We start from the raw sequence: 16,738 nt of genomic DNA on the forward strand, positions 1-16,738 counted from the left end.
AATTCCAGAGTAACAGGGGGATGGTCCACAATCGATGGTCACGACGGTGCAAGAGGACACCAGGTGTAGGATCGTCCTTGACATAAAAATGTTGTTGATTCTAGTATGACATTGATTAGGACTAGAAAGAAGGTAAAATCTCCTCCCCTCAGGTGCAAAGTGCTCTAAACATCCACATAACCCACCTCCTCACAAGTAAAGGCCAACGCCCAGAGGATTTAAGGGACAGTTGAAGTCACCAACCACAAAAGAGTTAGTTGAAGCTAACTCTGCAAATCCACAAAGGCCTCCGGGGAGTAATTTGGCGATCCATAAACATTCATTATTGAAACAATATCTCCATGCACCGAACCTCTAATGATCCCATATCTACCTCCTTTGTCCTTGGTGCAGGTTTCAACCTTAAAAGAGATATTTTTATTAATAAGGACTGCAACACCCCTGCTATCAAGTAGATGAAAAGGAGATGAAAAAACCTGCCCCACCTAATCCCACCCCAATTTAAAGTGTTCCTCATCGTCCAGATGAGTTTCCTGTAATAAAGCTATGTCGACTTTCTCCTTAAAAAAGGAGAGGATAACCATAGATTTGAGATAGGGAAGTGGGATTGGAAATTGTCGGAGATGGGATTGGAAAGGAATTAGGACACTAAAAGATTTATTTCTTGGGGGTCATTTTGCGGGATTGAAGGAACTGGGAGCGAAGTATGGGCTGGAGCAAGGGGAAATATTTAGATATATGCAGGTTTGAGACTTTGCCAGAAAGGAGATACAGAGCTTCCCAGTAGAGCCAGCTTCCACATTGCTGGAGAAGGTGCTGACGACAGGGGGACTGGGGAAGGGGTAGTATTGGTGGTTTACGGGGCTATTTTTGAGGAGGAGAAGGCGCCCTGTATATTTATGTTTGCCCTATGTATTGTTCTCATGTATGGAATGATTTGTCTGAACTGTACACAGAACAATACTTTTCACTGTATCCCGGTACACGTGACAATTAACAAATCCAATCCTCACCATTGAGGTGATAGTATTTCTAATCAGTAAGGCTACTCCACCCACTCTGCTGTATTCTCTGTCCCTCCTGTAAACTTTATAACCGGTATATTTGTCCAGTCCAGACCATCCTGCTACTTGTTTTTGGAACTGTATTGAGTTCCCCTGAGACTTTCCCCTCCCCCACCATTTGTTAGTTTAAAGTCCTTGTTACCCCCTTATTTATCCGTTCCGTGAGGACACTGGTCCCAGATCGGTTCAGGTGGAGACCGTCCCAACTGTACAGATCCCTCCTGTCCCAATACTGATGCCAGTGCCCCATGAAATGGAACCCCTCTTTCCTGCACCACTCCTTTAGCCACGTGTTTACTTCCCTAATTTTCTCGTCCCTATGCCAAATTACACATGGCTTGGGGAATAATCCAGAGATTATAACCCTTGAGGATCTGTTCTTTAATTTTGTTCCTAGTTCCTGATATTCCCAAACAGGTCCTCTTTCCGAGTCTTGCCGATATTGTTTGCCCCAATGTGGACCCCAACAACTGGATCCTCCCCCTCCCTCTCCAATATCCTTTCAAGCCGGTTAAAGATGCCCCTCACCCTGGCACCAGGCAGGCAACATACCATGTGGGACTCTCGGTCCTGCTTCCAAAGGGAATCAGTTCCCTAATTACAGAATCCCCATCAGCTACCACTTTCTCTCCCCGCTTGAATGGCCTCCTGTACCAGGGTGCAGTGGTCAGCCAGCTCATCCTTCTTACAGTCACAGCTCCGAAACTCCGTCCCTCCAAGTCCGCTCCCTGGAGACTAGGTCTGGGGAATAGGTATTGGAGACGAGGTATTGGGGAATGAGAGGAAGCAATGTTCCATAGAAACTAGAATTCTCGGTTCTGAATTTCTATCCTGTACTGAGTGTTGACTTTTGTAAACTCCTTTTACAGATATTACAAGAGGAGGAATTACAGACAGAAATCTCAATTATCACGTCTCGGTCTTACAGAGTCACTCGATACCTTGGGATCTGAGTATCATCGGCCTTTGAATCTAGAAGGAGAAATGTTTGCCCAATCTGGCGGCTTCAAAAGATTTTAACCATCAGTGTGACTGGAAAAGCACCGAGACACACACACCCGAGTGAGAGTGTTCCAGAACACTGACTGTGGAAAGAGCTTTAACCTGTTACACAGCCTGAAAAAGACATCACACCATTCACAGCGGGGAGAGACCATTCTCGTGTTTAATAATAATCTTTTATTGTCACAAGTATGAAGTTACTGTGAAAAGCCCCTCGCCGCCACATTCCGGCGCCTGTTCGGGTAAGCTGGTACGGGAATTGAACCCGCGCTGCTGGCCTTGTTCTGCATCATAAACCAGCTGTCTAGCCACTGAGCTAAACCAGCCCTTCACCAGTTTGTGTGTGGTCAAGGCTTCAACTGATTGTCTCTCTGACCTGGAGAGACACAAGGAGAGCCAAAACATGGAGAAACCGTGGAAATGTGGGGATTGTGGGAAGGGATTCAGTGTCCCATCTCAGCTGGAGATTCATCGACGCAGCCACACTGGTGAGAGGCCGTTCACCTGCTCTCAGTGTGAGAAGGGATTCGCTCAGTTCTCCAGCCTGAAGAAACACCAGCGGGTTCACACTGGGGAGAGGCCGTTCACCTGCTCTCAGTGTGGGAAAGGATTCACTCAATTTTCCAGTCTGACGTCACACCAGCGAGTTCACTCTGGGGAAAGGCCGTTCACCTGCTCTCGGTGTGGACAGAGATTCACTCAGTTATCTAACCTGCAGTCACATCAGCGAGTTCACACCAGGGAGAGGCCATTCCCCTGCTCCCAGTGTGGGAAGGGATTCACTGAGTTATCCAGCCTGAAGAAACATCAGCGGGTTCACACTGGGGAGAGGCCGTTCACCTGCTCTCAATGTGGGAAGGGATTCACTCAGTTATCCAGCCTGCGGAGACACCAGCGAGTCCACACTGGAGGGAGGCCATTCATATGCATGGTGTGTGAGAAGGGATTCAGTGATTCATCTACCCTGCGGACACATCAGCGAGTGCACACCAGGGAGAAACCGTTCACCTGCTCCCAGTGTGGGAAGGGATTCAGAGATTCATCCCACCTGCGGATACACCAGCGAGTTCACACTGGGGAGAAGCCTTTTACCTGCACTCAGTGTAGGAAGGCATTCACTCAGTTGTCCAGTCTGAAGTCACACCAACAAATTCACACTGGGGAGAGGCCATTCCCCTGCTCTCAGTGTGGGAAGGGATTCACTCAGTTATCCAGCCTGAAGAAACACCAGCGAGTTCACACTGGGGAGAGGCCATTCCCCTGCTCTCAGTGTGGGAAGGGATTCACTCAGTTATCCAGCCTGAAGAAACACCAGCGAGTTCACACTGGGGAGAGGCCATTCCCCTGCTCTCGGTGTGGGAAGGGATTCACTCAGTTATCCAGCCTGAAGAAACACCAGCGGGTTCACACTGGGGAGAGGCCGTTCACCTGCTCTCGGTGTGAGAAGGGATTCACTCAGTTATCCAGCCTGAAGAAACACCAGCGAGTTCACACTGGGGAGAAGCCGATCACCCCGCGGTGAGGGAAGGGAACGCTTGATTCATTGCACCTGCTGAGACACCAACAAGTTCACAAGTGATTACAGGGGTTGGATTCTCTGTTATTGTATCTGCTTCAATTACATCCAGGACTGAATTTTGTTCATTCTGACAGTTGGTCAATGGGGATGGCCGTAGGGTTTCTTTCTGATGGACTGGCCAGTCTCACGGCTTTGCCTCCGGTGGGCGGACGCTCTTTGAGCCTTGTTGCAAATTCCTTGTTTCAAATTTCACAAGGATCAGAGTGAAGGGGTGTTTGGAAGTGAGCCGATATTTAGTTTGAATTTCTGTTTGGATCCTCCCAAATTATACCACATTGCCATGACAATGGGCCCTGTTGGTTACATGTTTTTGTTGAATTTATCTGAGTTTTCTTCTGTGAGAAACACCATCAGGGTATGAGGGGCAAGTTGTCTGAGGGGGACTGGGAAACCACATTAAATGGTATAATGAGAGACGGGCAATAGCTAATATTTAAGGAATTATTATATATCTGCCGGGGGGGGGGAGGGGGAAGGGGGTCAGTTAGCTGGATGGCTGGTTCACGATGTGGAGTGATTCCACTAGCAGGGGTTCAACTGTCGTACTGGCTGAGGTTATCTATGAAGGGTCCACCTTCTCAACATTGCCCCTCGCACGAGGCCCTCTCTCCCTCTATTTCACTTTCTCCCTCTCCTTTGCCGGAACTTTGGCGCCTCTCATTTCTCATATATACACCAAATATAGATTCTTTTTGGGAACAGAAATCCAACAGGAAAAGTGATACAACAGTTGCTAACAAGGAAAGTTAAATAGCAGTAAGCCTGAGGATTGGGAACTAGTTTTAGAATTCAGCAAAGGAGGATCAAGAAACTGATAAAGAGAAGATAGAATATGAGAGCAAACTGGTGAGAAACATAAAAACTGACTGGAAAAGCTGCTATAGGAATGTGAAGAGGAAAAGAGAGGGTGCAGAGGAGATTTACAAGAATGGTACCAGGGATGACGGACTTCAGTGAGTTGGAGAGACTGGAGCATCTGAATTTTCTCTTTTTAGATCAAACAGGAATTAGGGTTGGGAATGGGGCCAATGGGCCCATTGAGTCCATGCTGGCTCTCTGTAGATCTCGTTTTATTTCCCTCAGGTCCCCATCCAATTTCCTTTTGGAAACATTCCATCATCTCTGCTTCTACCCCCATCATAGGGAATGGGCTCCAGATGTTTACCAATTTCTTTAAATGCAAATTGGTTTCAGAGAGCGAAGGCCATTCTGCCCATCGTCCCCATTCTGCCTCTTTGAATGAACTATCTAATTAATCCCAGTACCCTGAAAGTTTATACTTCTTTCCAGAGTGTGTCCAGTTCCATTTTGAAAGCTATAGTTGAATTTACTTCCTGCACAATTGTCAGGCTGTGAATCTCAAATCAGAATAACTCGTTCTGTTTCAAATTAAATAATTTCACAATATCCTATGTTTGGTTTTTCACAAGGTATTTGAAATGGAGTGAAAGGCATGGTTGTTACACAAAACTACGACTCAATCTTTATTAATGATCATTGTGAGTGGGCCGAGGATGATATGTCCAAGTCTGGGGACTATTTCTAAAATGAAATTACATTTCTATAGCACCTTTCATGACCACAGGATCTCCTAACACATTTTACATCCAGTGAAGTGCTTTTGAAGTGTAGTCACTGCTGTCATGTGGGGAACGATGGGTATGCTTCGTGACAAAATTTAATTTAAAAATAACCTTCATCCATAAGTAACAAGGTCAAGGAAGCCATGTTAAACTCTAGTACATGAGTGGACTTCTAATTAAAAATGAATACTGTATAAACCAAAATGTTTCCAGAAACTGCTGAAGTAGTGGAAATTGTTTAAACTACTCATTCCAAAATTTTGAAAAGCTACTGGGTCATCATATACTGCCAAAATCTGGCTCAAGAATAAGATTCATTGTTCCATCTGATCAAAATTAGTAAGAAAGTAAGCTATTGTATTCTACAAAACTGTCTTTTTGAACTACTGTATCCTGTATTAACCAAATGTATTAATTGAAGATTACTGTATTAATTAGCTGCCTGTCAGAAACAGATGATTGAATAAGTAGTGAGCTTTAATTGAGTTAGTTAATAAATCAATTGTTACGTTAAAAGACAGTTTTAATTGCTGTAAAAATGTAATGCTCACTTTGAGTATGTAAAGAATGTGCAATGAGGATAAATGTACTGGCAAGAGAGACCTTCAAGCTCTGATTAGCCTCAACATTTGAAACCATAAATAAGGGATTACATAGAATCAGATAAAGGGATAGTAAGAAACAGTTCTGTTGTATTCATGTCTAAGTAATGAGAGATGTGTGGAGTTTGTATGTTCTCCCTGTGTCTGCTTGAGTTTCCTCCGGGTGCTCTGGCTTCCTCTCATAGTCCAAAGATGCGCAAAGTTTAGGTGGACTGGCCACGCTAAATTGCCCCTTAGTATCCAAAGTTTCCACAAACAGCAAATGATAATGAGCCGATGATGTGTTTTAGTGATGTTGATTGAGGGATAAATATTGACCAGGACACCGGGGATAACTCCCCTGCTCTTCTTCAAAATAGTGGCTGTGGGAACTTTTACACCCACCTGAGAGGGGCAGACAGGGCCTCAGTTTAACATCTTATTTGAAAGAACGCTGTTCTGACAGTGCAGCACTCCCTCAGTGCTGGGACCAGGAATGTTGGATTGGAGTTTTGTCCTCAGGTCTCTGGACTGGGATTTGATCCCACACACTTCTGACTCAGACGTGAGAGAGCTGCCCACTGAGCCACGACTGACACTATAGACTATGGGCGCGATTCTCCGGCCTCGTTGCGCTCTCGATTAAGAGGAACGAGGCCGCTGAACAGCGGGAAATGCCGAAAACGAGATCCGCGCCAGGCGCCAAACAGTTTGCGATGCAACCGGCCCATTCCCCTTGGTGAAATCAGGATCTCGCCGTAGCGAGGTGAGAAACCAATTATCACCACTTCAGCCCCATTTCTATACAATTAACAAGAGCTACCCCAGATCCAATGGCCTCCAGTCATTCAGCGGCCTCTTCAGCAGGTGCTCACACTGGCGCCGAATAGTATTTCTTTTGAAAAGCTGAAACCAGTGTCATGTTAGAGTACCTTTAAGAAATGAACCTTTAACAGATTAAGCTGATCATATTACTGAAGTGATGTCACAAGGAGGAGCTGAGCTCACTTCTGCTTTTGGTTTCAGTTTGAGAAAGCAGCTTGGATGTGTCTGTGTGTTTCCAGAGAGCTGCAGGAAGAAAAGCAAGGTGCTGGAGCTCAAGTCAACCAAGCTGCTTCTCTCTCCCACCCAACAGAAAATATATATATTCTGTGACCTGGTGTGTTACTGTTTTGAAGGTTTGAAGTCTTTTGGATGTTTGAAGGAACATTTTGAGGGATTATTTAGTGTTGTATTATTTTCAGGGTTGTCTTTGAAGTAAGGGGTGTTAAGGGATCCAATGTTTATTTAAAAGGTTAAGTTGAGTTCATAGAATAAACATTGTTTTGTGTTAAAAACCACATGTCCATAATTGTAATATCACACCTGGGGAACAAGCCACGTGTTTCAAAACAGCAATCCATTAAAGGGGGAGGTTGGTTGAACTCCATGATACATTTTGGGGTTCTGAAAACGCTTCTCCCATAACACCAGGCAGAAGGACTCCTGTGGTGAGCCGAGGTGAGTAGCCATCTTTGCTCACAGGCAAAGAGCCCGGGGGCACTGGGCATGCTGCCCCAGTACTCGGGGGGTGGGGGACCTTCTGCAGGGGTGGGTCGCCAAGGGGTGAGGGGAGGCTCTGGGGGTGGCAACTACATGGGCACCACCATGCCAACCCCTGGATCATATGTTCCCATTCCAGAGCCAACCCTTGTCCCTGCCCATCTGCCCCAACGACCACCGATAACCCCATCAACTGCTGAGGCCTCTGGCTGTGTGGCTGAAAGCTATTGCTGATCGGGAATTGGCAATTGTGCGCCCTTAAAGTGAGCCCTTCACAGATGCCAAGTGGATTCCCGTGGGTGGGCAGGCCTTGTAGCATGTGGGAGTCATTGCCTAGCATTGCAATCAAACCTTGATGCCTGGACACTGCGCCTGAACACTGCAGGAGACAAGAGCATACACGCAGCATCTGCACACCCAGGGGATGGGACAGAGCCTCAGGGACGTCCACGGCCAGAGGGTGGGTGGGTGCCACATCAGGTGGGGGGGGGGGGGGGATCAGCCCACATTGCAGAAGAAAGTGACAGAGGCATCATAATATAATGTTTGTGCAAAGAGGTATTTATTGTGCTGTACATTATCCCACTCCTGGTGGCGTGGTGCCCCCCCATCCCCGCGCCCAGTGATCCTCGACGTGCCTGGCCCTCCCAGCTCGAACACTGTGTCTAGCTGTGACCAACATTGACAAAGCTGTACAGGCGTGACTGACGTTCATTCAAGTGTCTATCTGAAACCGCGCACCAGGGAATGAACGCAGGCGGACCATTTTGGTTGAAGCCACGCTAACGTGACTGACGGATTCGAAGCTGCGGAGATGGGCCAACGCTCACTCGAGCGTCTGGTTGAAGCTGCACAGGTTGTTGAAATGATGTGGAGATGCCGGCGTTGGACTGGGGTGAGCACAGTACGAAGTCTTACAACACCAGGTTAAAGTCCAACAGGTTTGTTTCGATGTCACTAGCTTTCGGAGCGCTGCTCCTTCCTCAGGTGAATGAAGAGGTCTGTTCCAGAAACACATATATAGACAAATTCAAAGATGCCAAACAATGCTAGGAATGCGAGCATTAGCAGGTGATTAAATCTTTACAGATCCAGAGATGGGGTAACCCCAGGTTAAAGAGGTGTGAATTGTCTCAAGCCAGGACAGTTGGTAGGATTTTGCAGGCCAGATGGTGGGGGATGAATGTAATGTGACATGAATCCCAGGTCTCGGTTGAGGCCGCACTCATGTGTGCGGAACTTGGCTATAAGTTTCTGCTCGGCGATTCTGCGTTGTCGCGGGTCCTGAAGGCCGCCTTGGAGAACGCTTACCCGGAGATCAGAGGCTGAATGCCCTTGACTGCTGAAGTGTTCCCCGACTGGAAGGGAACATTCCTGCCTGGTGATTGTTGCGCGATGTCCGTTCATTCGTTGTCGCAGCGTCTGCATGGTCTCGCCAATGTACCATGCTTCGGGTTGTTGAAGCCATGCAAGTGGGCCAATGCTCACTCGAGTGTCTAGTTGAAGCCGCATAGTTCACTGCATTTTCTTTACTTTTGTCTATTTGTTATATTTCTTTCTCCATCGCATCAGAAAATAAATAAATAAATAATGCCGAATACAAAAAGAAAGAGAATGTCCCGGGTTCTGATTGAGGAGCCGTGAGCTCCATCACAGGGTTCACAGCGGAACATCAATCTCAGTTAATGCAGAAAGATGGTTGGGACCCACACCTTACGGCTGGGGAACAGGAAAGCTGGTGGATGGGTCAGAAGAAGGATAGAGAACAAAAGGGGTAATAATTCTGAGCAGCCTATATTTAGTGAATAATTAGACAAAGGAATGAGACAATCCAGTCCAGCCGGTGGCTGCAGTTTGCAGCAACACAGTTGGGCAGATAGGGTGGGGCCGCCCCAGTGGATAAAACACAATCACCAATCGCCCTTGGGCCGAGGATACTGAGCCTCATCTCCCTGTGGCCAGAACCAATAGATATTGAGAATTGAAGGAAAAGGAGAGACATTTAGTAAACCCACAGGGCAAGACTAATCCTGAAGGAACACAAATTTGCTGAGGAAAGGCAATGGTGTCACTTTACCTGCGTGAAGACACAGGAAACTGAGCGATAAAATGAAACCATTCAGCTGGACTGCTGGAAATGAAATACAGGCTTGTGTCTCAAAGGAAAACTCCGTCTGTGAAAAAGCATTTTTGCAAACTTTAAACCAAAGTTGACAAGGACAAGTACAGCTCCTCCTGCGATTACCAAGGGAGAGGCTGCCCTAAACATTCAGTCATATATTCTCCCCTCGTCCTGGCGAGTTAACAACAGTTATAGTTAAAAATGTAACAAATGAATTTACTGTTCCCTTTGAGATGCTAGTAAGAGGTTCTAAAAAAATGTTTACAATTAGTTTGGATAGGAAACTAAACTTCATCTAATGTGAAACTCTGATTTAAATAAAATTCCAACCGCTTGGATTTATGAGATAGGTTTGAAAGTAAGTAACCCATGTTTCGGTCAGTCTGTTCCAAAACAAAGATAAGACGAGTTTGGCAGCAATCCAATTTTAACTCCCCAGTACATTTGGGTGATAAAAATGTTGAGAGTCAGTTAACAGCTCATTTCACAAAATATCGCTTGCAACTTTGGTTAAGTAGCAAATATTGGAAATTGAAGGGGAAAAGGATAGACAACAGAAATTAAATTGAAGCAAATAGGCCAAAAGATGTTCTAAATTGCGAAAGGGGACACACATTGTGTGCCAAGTCTTCCTGTCCCTTTAGGTTCTGTAGGGAAATTAACCATTTCAGGAGACAGCAGATTTGTTTTAAATCGCCTAGAAAATTGTGTGTCTGTGATTCTGTAGATGTCTATTTTAATTTAAATAAAGTTTAATTGTGGATTTGTAGGAATTCAACAAGACCAGTTAAAAGTGGAAATTTTAAGCGTAATTCAGGGCAATTTGGAATCAGTGTGAGAAATATATCATGTTTATCACATCTCCCCAAATAAGGAACAAGCATTTTTGCAGGTGGTAATTTCTTTATTTTTGACAAAATGTAACAATCTGTTTCCCACAATCTAAATCCCACCCAGTCACTAGTGAGGTTAAGATAATTAAGAAAGGACAACAAAGAATAGAGAGAAAATGAACACAAATCCTTTCCTGTGTGAATGATTCCTTGTGTGTGTATGATTCCTTGTGTGTGTGTAAGTGCTGTTTGTGTGAGCGATCTAATGACTTGTTAGCTCCCTATAGTCTGCTCATGTGTCGTCTCAGTTTTACTCCTTGCCTGTTTAATATGTGTCCCATATTTCTAGGGAATTATGAAAAGTGATAACTGTGTGTGTCTAAATTTGCAGTGAGGGATTGGGAGTTTGCAGTGTTCTGTCTTTGAGGTCCTCGAGCGACAAGAGAATGAACTGTTTGAAATTTACAGCTGTGAAAATGGTTGTTGTTTTTGAAAACAGTGTCAGACGCTAGAGGGAATAGTCTATTCCTTCAATGGGTGAATTACAGTAGTTAAGGATGAGGGAAACATCCCAGTATCATTGAGTGGGATCTCTGGACATTCAGGAAAAGGGTCATGTCTGTATTTGCAGATGGAAGCTGAGGAAGTGAATAGGGTAAAGATCCGTTCGAGGAGGTTTTTGTGACCCTGTTTGTCGCCGGATTACGGTGGAGTGAATGGAGAGCAAGAACAAGATGGGTGATAGTTGGACAAGGCGGGATGAAAGTAAAAGGGAATTGAGATGGTTTCTATGGATACAAGGACAAGGCTTCTTTTGAAGAGGAGATGAAATACATGTAATGGAAATCTAAAAGCCAACCACACTGCTGTTTGAATTAGTGACAATTCTGGAATGCGAAAACTACTTTAAAAGAAAATGTTATCAGCTGACAAACCCGGATTCCACCCAAGTGAGTGGGACCGTGCAAAGTAACTATGACCAGGGATACATGCTGGACATCCAAGGAGGTGGGCGCTAGAAACACTGGTCACAACCAAAGCACCTCACTAATTGATCTTGTTTTTTAGAACATTAGCAGTAGCCAACCGGTGACGACTGGGGCGGGCATTTGTTTAAGTTTATAGAATTTTAACAGCCGTATCGATTCTCGTGGGTCTGATGACCACAGGAATGGGAGGTGTACCCGCTCGCTCGACATCACCACAGAAGAAGCAGTCAAGACCTCGTCACCACCCGTGCCAACTGGCCCACTTCATCCAACCACGAGTCCAGGACCAGAGATGGGGTTGTATTAATTAATGAGAATAAGATTTTCTATGATAATGTACACCATGAGCTGGTGCCTATAGTCCTAAACATTACAGACATAGCCCTACCTCAATGACCGAAGCAGCCCATTATGACGGCGGGACATGGCCAATAGCTGCACCGAGGAACCAAACAGGTTAAAATGCAGCTTGACGAATACCACTACGGCATTTAATACCAGAACTACAATGATTAATTCTATTGATCTAGCAACTGTTAACCTAAAGGTCCGAACGTTCAGCTTACAGCAAAAAGGATGATGGGGAAGGGGAAAGGGATTCAGTAAAGTCAACTGGGTACAGACCTGGGTAATTTAAAACTTGGCCGCTCTATTGGGAAATCATGCAATCTCCATTAATAAATTAATTGGGGGGGCAGCACGGTGGCGCAGTGAGTAGCACTGCTGCATCACGGCGCCGAGGTCCCAGGTTCAATCCCGGCTCTGGGTCACTGTCCGTGTGGAGCTTGCACATTCTCCCTGTGTTTGCGTGGATTTCACCCCCACAACCCAAAGATGTGCAGGGTAGGTGGATTGGCCATGCTAAATTGCCCCTTAATTGGAAAAAATGAATTGGGTACTCTAAATTTCTTTCTTTTTAAAAAATTAATCAATTAATTGGGGAAAATATTTTGGATGATGAAAATAAGAACGATGTTTGTAGCACCAATGGATCATGGGTGCTTGATCAGGTGTGAGAAAATCTGAGGCAGATTAGCAAGGGAATGGTCCCACTGTGGGTTACAAATGAACATCTAATTAGCCCGTCACAACCATAGGTTGCCTGGATGCCAGCTCAGGGGATTAACACATGTATATAGTAATGATGTTGAATGTATTATGAATAACAATTTGTTAATGGGTACTGTTTTAGCGATACCCATTATAGCCATGTTGTAAGGAACCTCTTATGAATCCTTACCTGCCCCTTGTTTTCCTTTTTAATTTCTGTCTTGTTGGCTGCTATGAAATTGCAGGCTTTGGTTTTAAACTGAAACCCCTCCTGGTGCTACTTGAACTGGCCCAAGAGAACTGCCCTCAGTGCAGTGTGCTATGTGGCATAGTCCAGTGATATCATTTTGATGGACTTGGCTAGCAGCTAACCAATGCTCCTGAAATTCCAGGGCACATTCAGTTTACAAGTTTGATTGGGAGAGTGCTTCCGAGATTTCTGCGAAGAAGCAGCGCAGAATCCATTTTAATTTAGTTCTGTTAAAACCCTGGAGTGAGCAGCTCTGGACTCTCACTATCAGCTAAGGCTGGTGATTAAAACATTCTTAGCCAGGCGTCATGTGAGAGTACATTTAAAAAATGGGTGTTTAAGAAATGTTCCTTTAAGAAATGGGTGTTTATCAGTGATGTCAGAGTGTGGGTGGAGCTGGGCTGTCTGTCAGCTTTTTACTTTCGTTTTAGGCTGTTTGCTGCAGGGTATGTTTTAGTTTCATTTTCAGAGCTAGATAGCCGCAGTCACAGCCAGAAGGTGTATTAGTCTCGCTCTCTGTAATCTAAAGACTGTAAATCGATCCTTTGGTGATTTAAAACTGATAATTGCTCTCAATAGTGAATTTCAGCCTGATCTTTGTGTTTTAAAGGTTTTTTAAAGTCTTATGCATGTTAAAAGGATAGCTTAAAGGATTACTTAGTGTTGCATTCTTTGGGGGTTGTATTTGAATTGATGGTTGCTAAGATGTTCACTGTATGTTTTAAAAAGGTTAACTTGAGTTAATAGAATAAACATTGTTTTGCTTAAAAAAAACTTTTCAATTTCTGCTGTATCACACCTGTAGAGTGGCCGTGTGCTCCCCATACCACAATCTATTAAAACCTGTGGGTAAGGTGAACTCCATGATACACTTTGGGGTTCACTAAACCCTGGCCCATAACACAGGCCTGTGAAAGTGACTTCGGATTGCAATGCTGCAAGCGGTCTCTCCAGCCAAGCCTGTGAAAGCTTAATCCTCTGTTGAAAGGCTGGGAAAAGCGTAGTCTGATATTTCTCTCCTGAGAACCCCAAAAGGTCCTGAAGACCAGACCCACCTCTCTCTCTTCATACCACAGCTAGAAACCCTGCACAAAGACCAGACAAGCAGTTGGAAGGCAGAGTGGATGGAGAACTGATGTAAACTCTCAGGTAGAGAATTCTAATGTTATCTCAGTGATACTGAGAGTCAATCTGGCAAAGGCGACTCTCCAGAGGAATTCCTGCAGCCCGCGAGGCCTCATTGAAGGCAGGAACTAAAAGATCCAAAACCAATTGGTGGTTTTCAACACTTCATGTTCTGAGAAGAGCACTACCTACAAAGATCACAACCTCAGCAAAGATACTCATCTCACATTCCCAGTTTAATGACCTTCTTGTTTTTAACCCTTCCTTACCCCCACTGTGTGCCTGCCATGTGTGTGTGTGGGTGGAGGATGGGACAGTGAGGGGAATAATTAGATTAGCAGACCATTGTTCCATTGTTACAATTACATGTTTATCTCTTCTTATAAATAAACACATTTTCATATTTTACTTACAACCTTGTGCCTGTAAGTCACATTGATTGGAGCAGTCAATGGTCAAAGATCTCAGGAAAATACACATACTATTGGTTAATTCACTTATGTTGGGACTCCAGGGTCTGTGGGGCTGGAATTGACCGTGTTCTCACCCAGGGTGTCGTAACAATGTCAACACTAATTATACAGAGTGGGGAATATTGGGTACTTAGAGGAAGTCGTTATATCAGATATCATAACACTCCATCGTATGCTCCTCTTTTAATAGAGGATATTATGGTTAGTACAATATAATGGGGTACAGATAGAAGCCACTTCTGTAGTATTTGCACATCTAACATATGACCGTGAAGAAGCAAGATGTAGATTTAATGCTACAATAATTTAACAATGGAAACGATGTGGGCTGCAAAGAACATAGAACATACAACATACAGTGCCGAAGTAGAACATTCGGCCCATCGAGTCTGAACCGACCCATTTAAGCCCTCACTTCCACCCTATCCCCATAACCCAATAACCCCTCCTAACCCTTTTGGTCACTAAGGGCAATTTACCATGGCCAATCTACCTAGCCTACACGTCTTTGGACTGTGGGAGGAAACTGGAGTATCCGGAGGAAACCCACCCAGACACGGGGAGAACGCGCAGACTCTGCACAGACAATGACCTAGCGGGGAATAGATCCTGGGACCCTGGCGCTGTGAAGCCACAGTGCTAGCCATTTGTGCTACTATGTATCATATTGCATACATTTGATGGGAGATATTGTACAACCATAGGACAATGAGAACCCCAGTGGCAACAACCGGGTATACCCCCTGTTCAATCGCTCTGTTTGTTTATACCCCCAGATACCAAAGTGGAACTGGTTGAAATATATAACAGAGAAACAGTTGGTATTCAAATTATGGAAAACATAAAAGATAACACAACACTTGAATCACAACACAATATTTGAATCAATAAACACAATACTTGAATCACTTCTCTTATACAATCCCACCACTACCAGAGCACCTGATCGGAATTCAGATGCAAACCCAACAAGTGTAAGGTCATACTATCCACTCCAACAATGAACCAAGGCTTTTACAAACGATATTGAACAAATAGACTCCTCTACATTGTGGGAGAGTTTGTGGAATTGGTGCTCAAATGTCCAAATACACTGATGGATTTGCACCATCTCCATGCCCCAGTCATAACGCAAATGATATTGATTATATACCTAATGTATCTTATTCTCCAGACGAGGAAGAAATGGCAATGGGGAATTAGGCTTAGTAGCTTTTACATCGTACTTGAGGTAACAAGGTAAAAGATCAAATGTCTGTATAAAGGGACAGTATAATACAGATGGTCTGAACACATGCCTTTATCCTCTTTATCTGCGTCTCTCGCTCTTTCTGACACTTCGTGTGGTTGGTTGATTTCTGTCTCTGGTCTGTGTTTGACTTCACAGCAGCCTGTAAATCGCTACTTTTGCCCTATACCCACAAACCTCTTCTTAGGTGCATATCTCTCTCTAAGCTTTCTCTCTCTCTAGTTTCCTCCTCACACTGTCTGAAATTGACTCATCTGTAACACCTGCATTTCATTCCTCGGTTCAGTTTCTAAGGCTCTAATGCGCTATGTGTCGGTTTCCTGTTTTGCAGCACTCAATTGCTATTGTAACCTTGCATTTTCTACCTCCTCATACAACTAGCTTTCGCTGTAGCCTTCCTCAGCTTGGAGGCACGTTTCGCTTGCCCCTTTCTCACCCCTTCGCAGTGTCCAAAGGATCCCGGACCCTTGAATGCCTTATTGGCATCTTCGACTCATTTAGGCCATTTATTCTTTCGGTAATCTTGGAGTACTCTTTCCCAATCTGGATTATTACCAGCCATAATTTTAATTTGGACACAGTGTGACATTAAGGTGATCACTTTACCATGCCCACCCAGGGACGCCAAATGTTGACCCTCAGACGACGATATCAACTGACGTGGCGACAAAGAAACACTGTCACAAGATATTAAGTACAACTCATTCTTTATTAATGTTTAAAACAGGGGGCAACACGGTGGCGCAGAGTTAGCCCTGATGCCTCATGGCGCAGACGTCCCAGGTTCGATCCCAGCTCTGGGTCACTGTCCGTGTGGAGTTTGCACATTCTCCCCGTGTCTGCGTGGGTTTCGCCCCAAAGGATGTGCAGGTTAGGTGGATTGGCCATGCTAAATTGCCCCTTAATTGGAAAAAATGAATTGGGTACTCTAAATTTATTTTTTTAAATTAATGTTGAAAACAAAAGATCAACATGAACTGTTCTTTATCTCACTTGTTAAAGTACTGATTACTTGTTACAATGAATCGCAAAACTCGTGGCTTGGGCCCAAATACTACTCATTGCAAGGTGAGGTGGTCAGTCTCCCTTTGATAGATTGTCTTCTTTTCTGAGCCCAGGACCCAATGTTTCCCTGCGTGATGGTTGTTCCTGTAGATCTTTGCTGTGGTGGCTCTGAGCATCCCCGCTTTTATCCCGTTTCTCCCAGTATCGTGAATGTTCTTAGTCACATACACCCGTGTCTAGGGTCATCAGTTTGTACATTACCAGCTGAAAACAACAGGGCACAAGTGCTGT

General features: G+C 44.7%; 2 protein-coding genes across 1 annotated transcript in view; one reads left to right on the forward strand and one right to left on the reverse strand.

Annotated features, from left to right (window-relative positions):
- Positions 1–16,738, reverse strand: part of LOC140420588 (uncharacterized) — a 282,147-nt gene that overhangs the window by 88,706 nt on the left and 176,703 nt on the right.
- The window catches only part of LOC140420604 (uncharacterized), a 139,412-nt gene that overhangs the window by 1,458 nt on the left and 121,216 nt on the right, over positions 1–16,738 (forward strand). The window contains exon 2 of the mRNA XM_072504603.1: positions 1,934–3,563. Coding sequence (XP_072360704.1) covers positions 2,470–3,563 — 1,094 coding nt within the window. The 5' untranslated portion in view covers positions 1,934–2,469. The remainder of the gene's footprint in view (positions 1–1,933; positions 3,564–16,738) is intronic.

This window comes from Scyliorhinus torazame, chromosome 5, assembly GCF_047496885.1.
Source record: "Scyliorhinus torazame isolate Kashiwa2021f chromosome 5, sScyTor2.1, whole genome shotgun sequence".
In the NCBI taxonomy this organism is placed as follows: domain Eukaryota; kingdom Metazoa; phylum Chordata; class Chondrichthyes; order Carcharhiniformes; family Scyliorhinidae; genus Scyliorhinus; species Scyliorhinus torazame.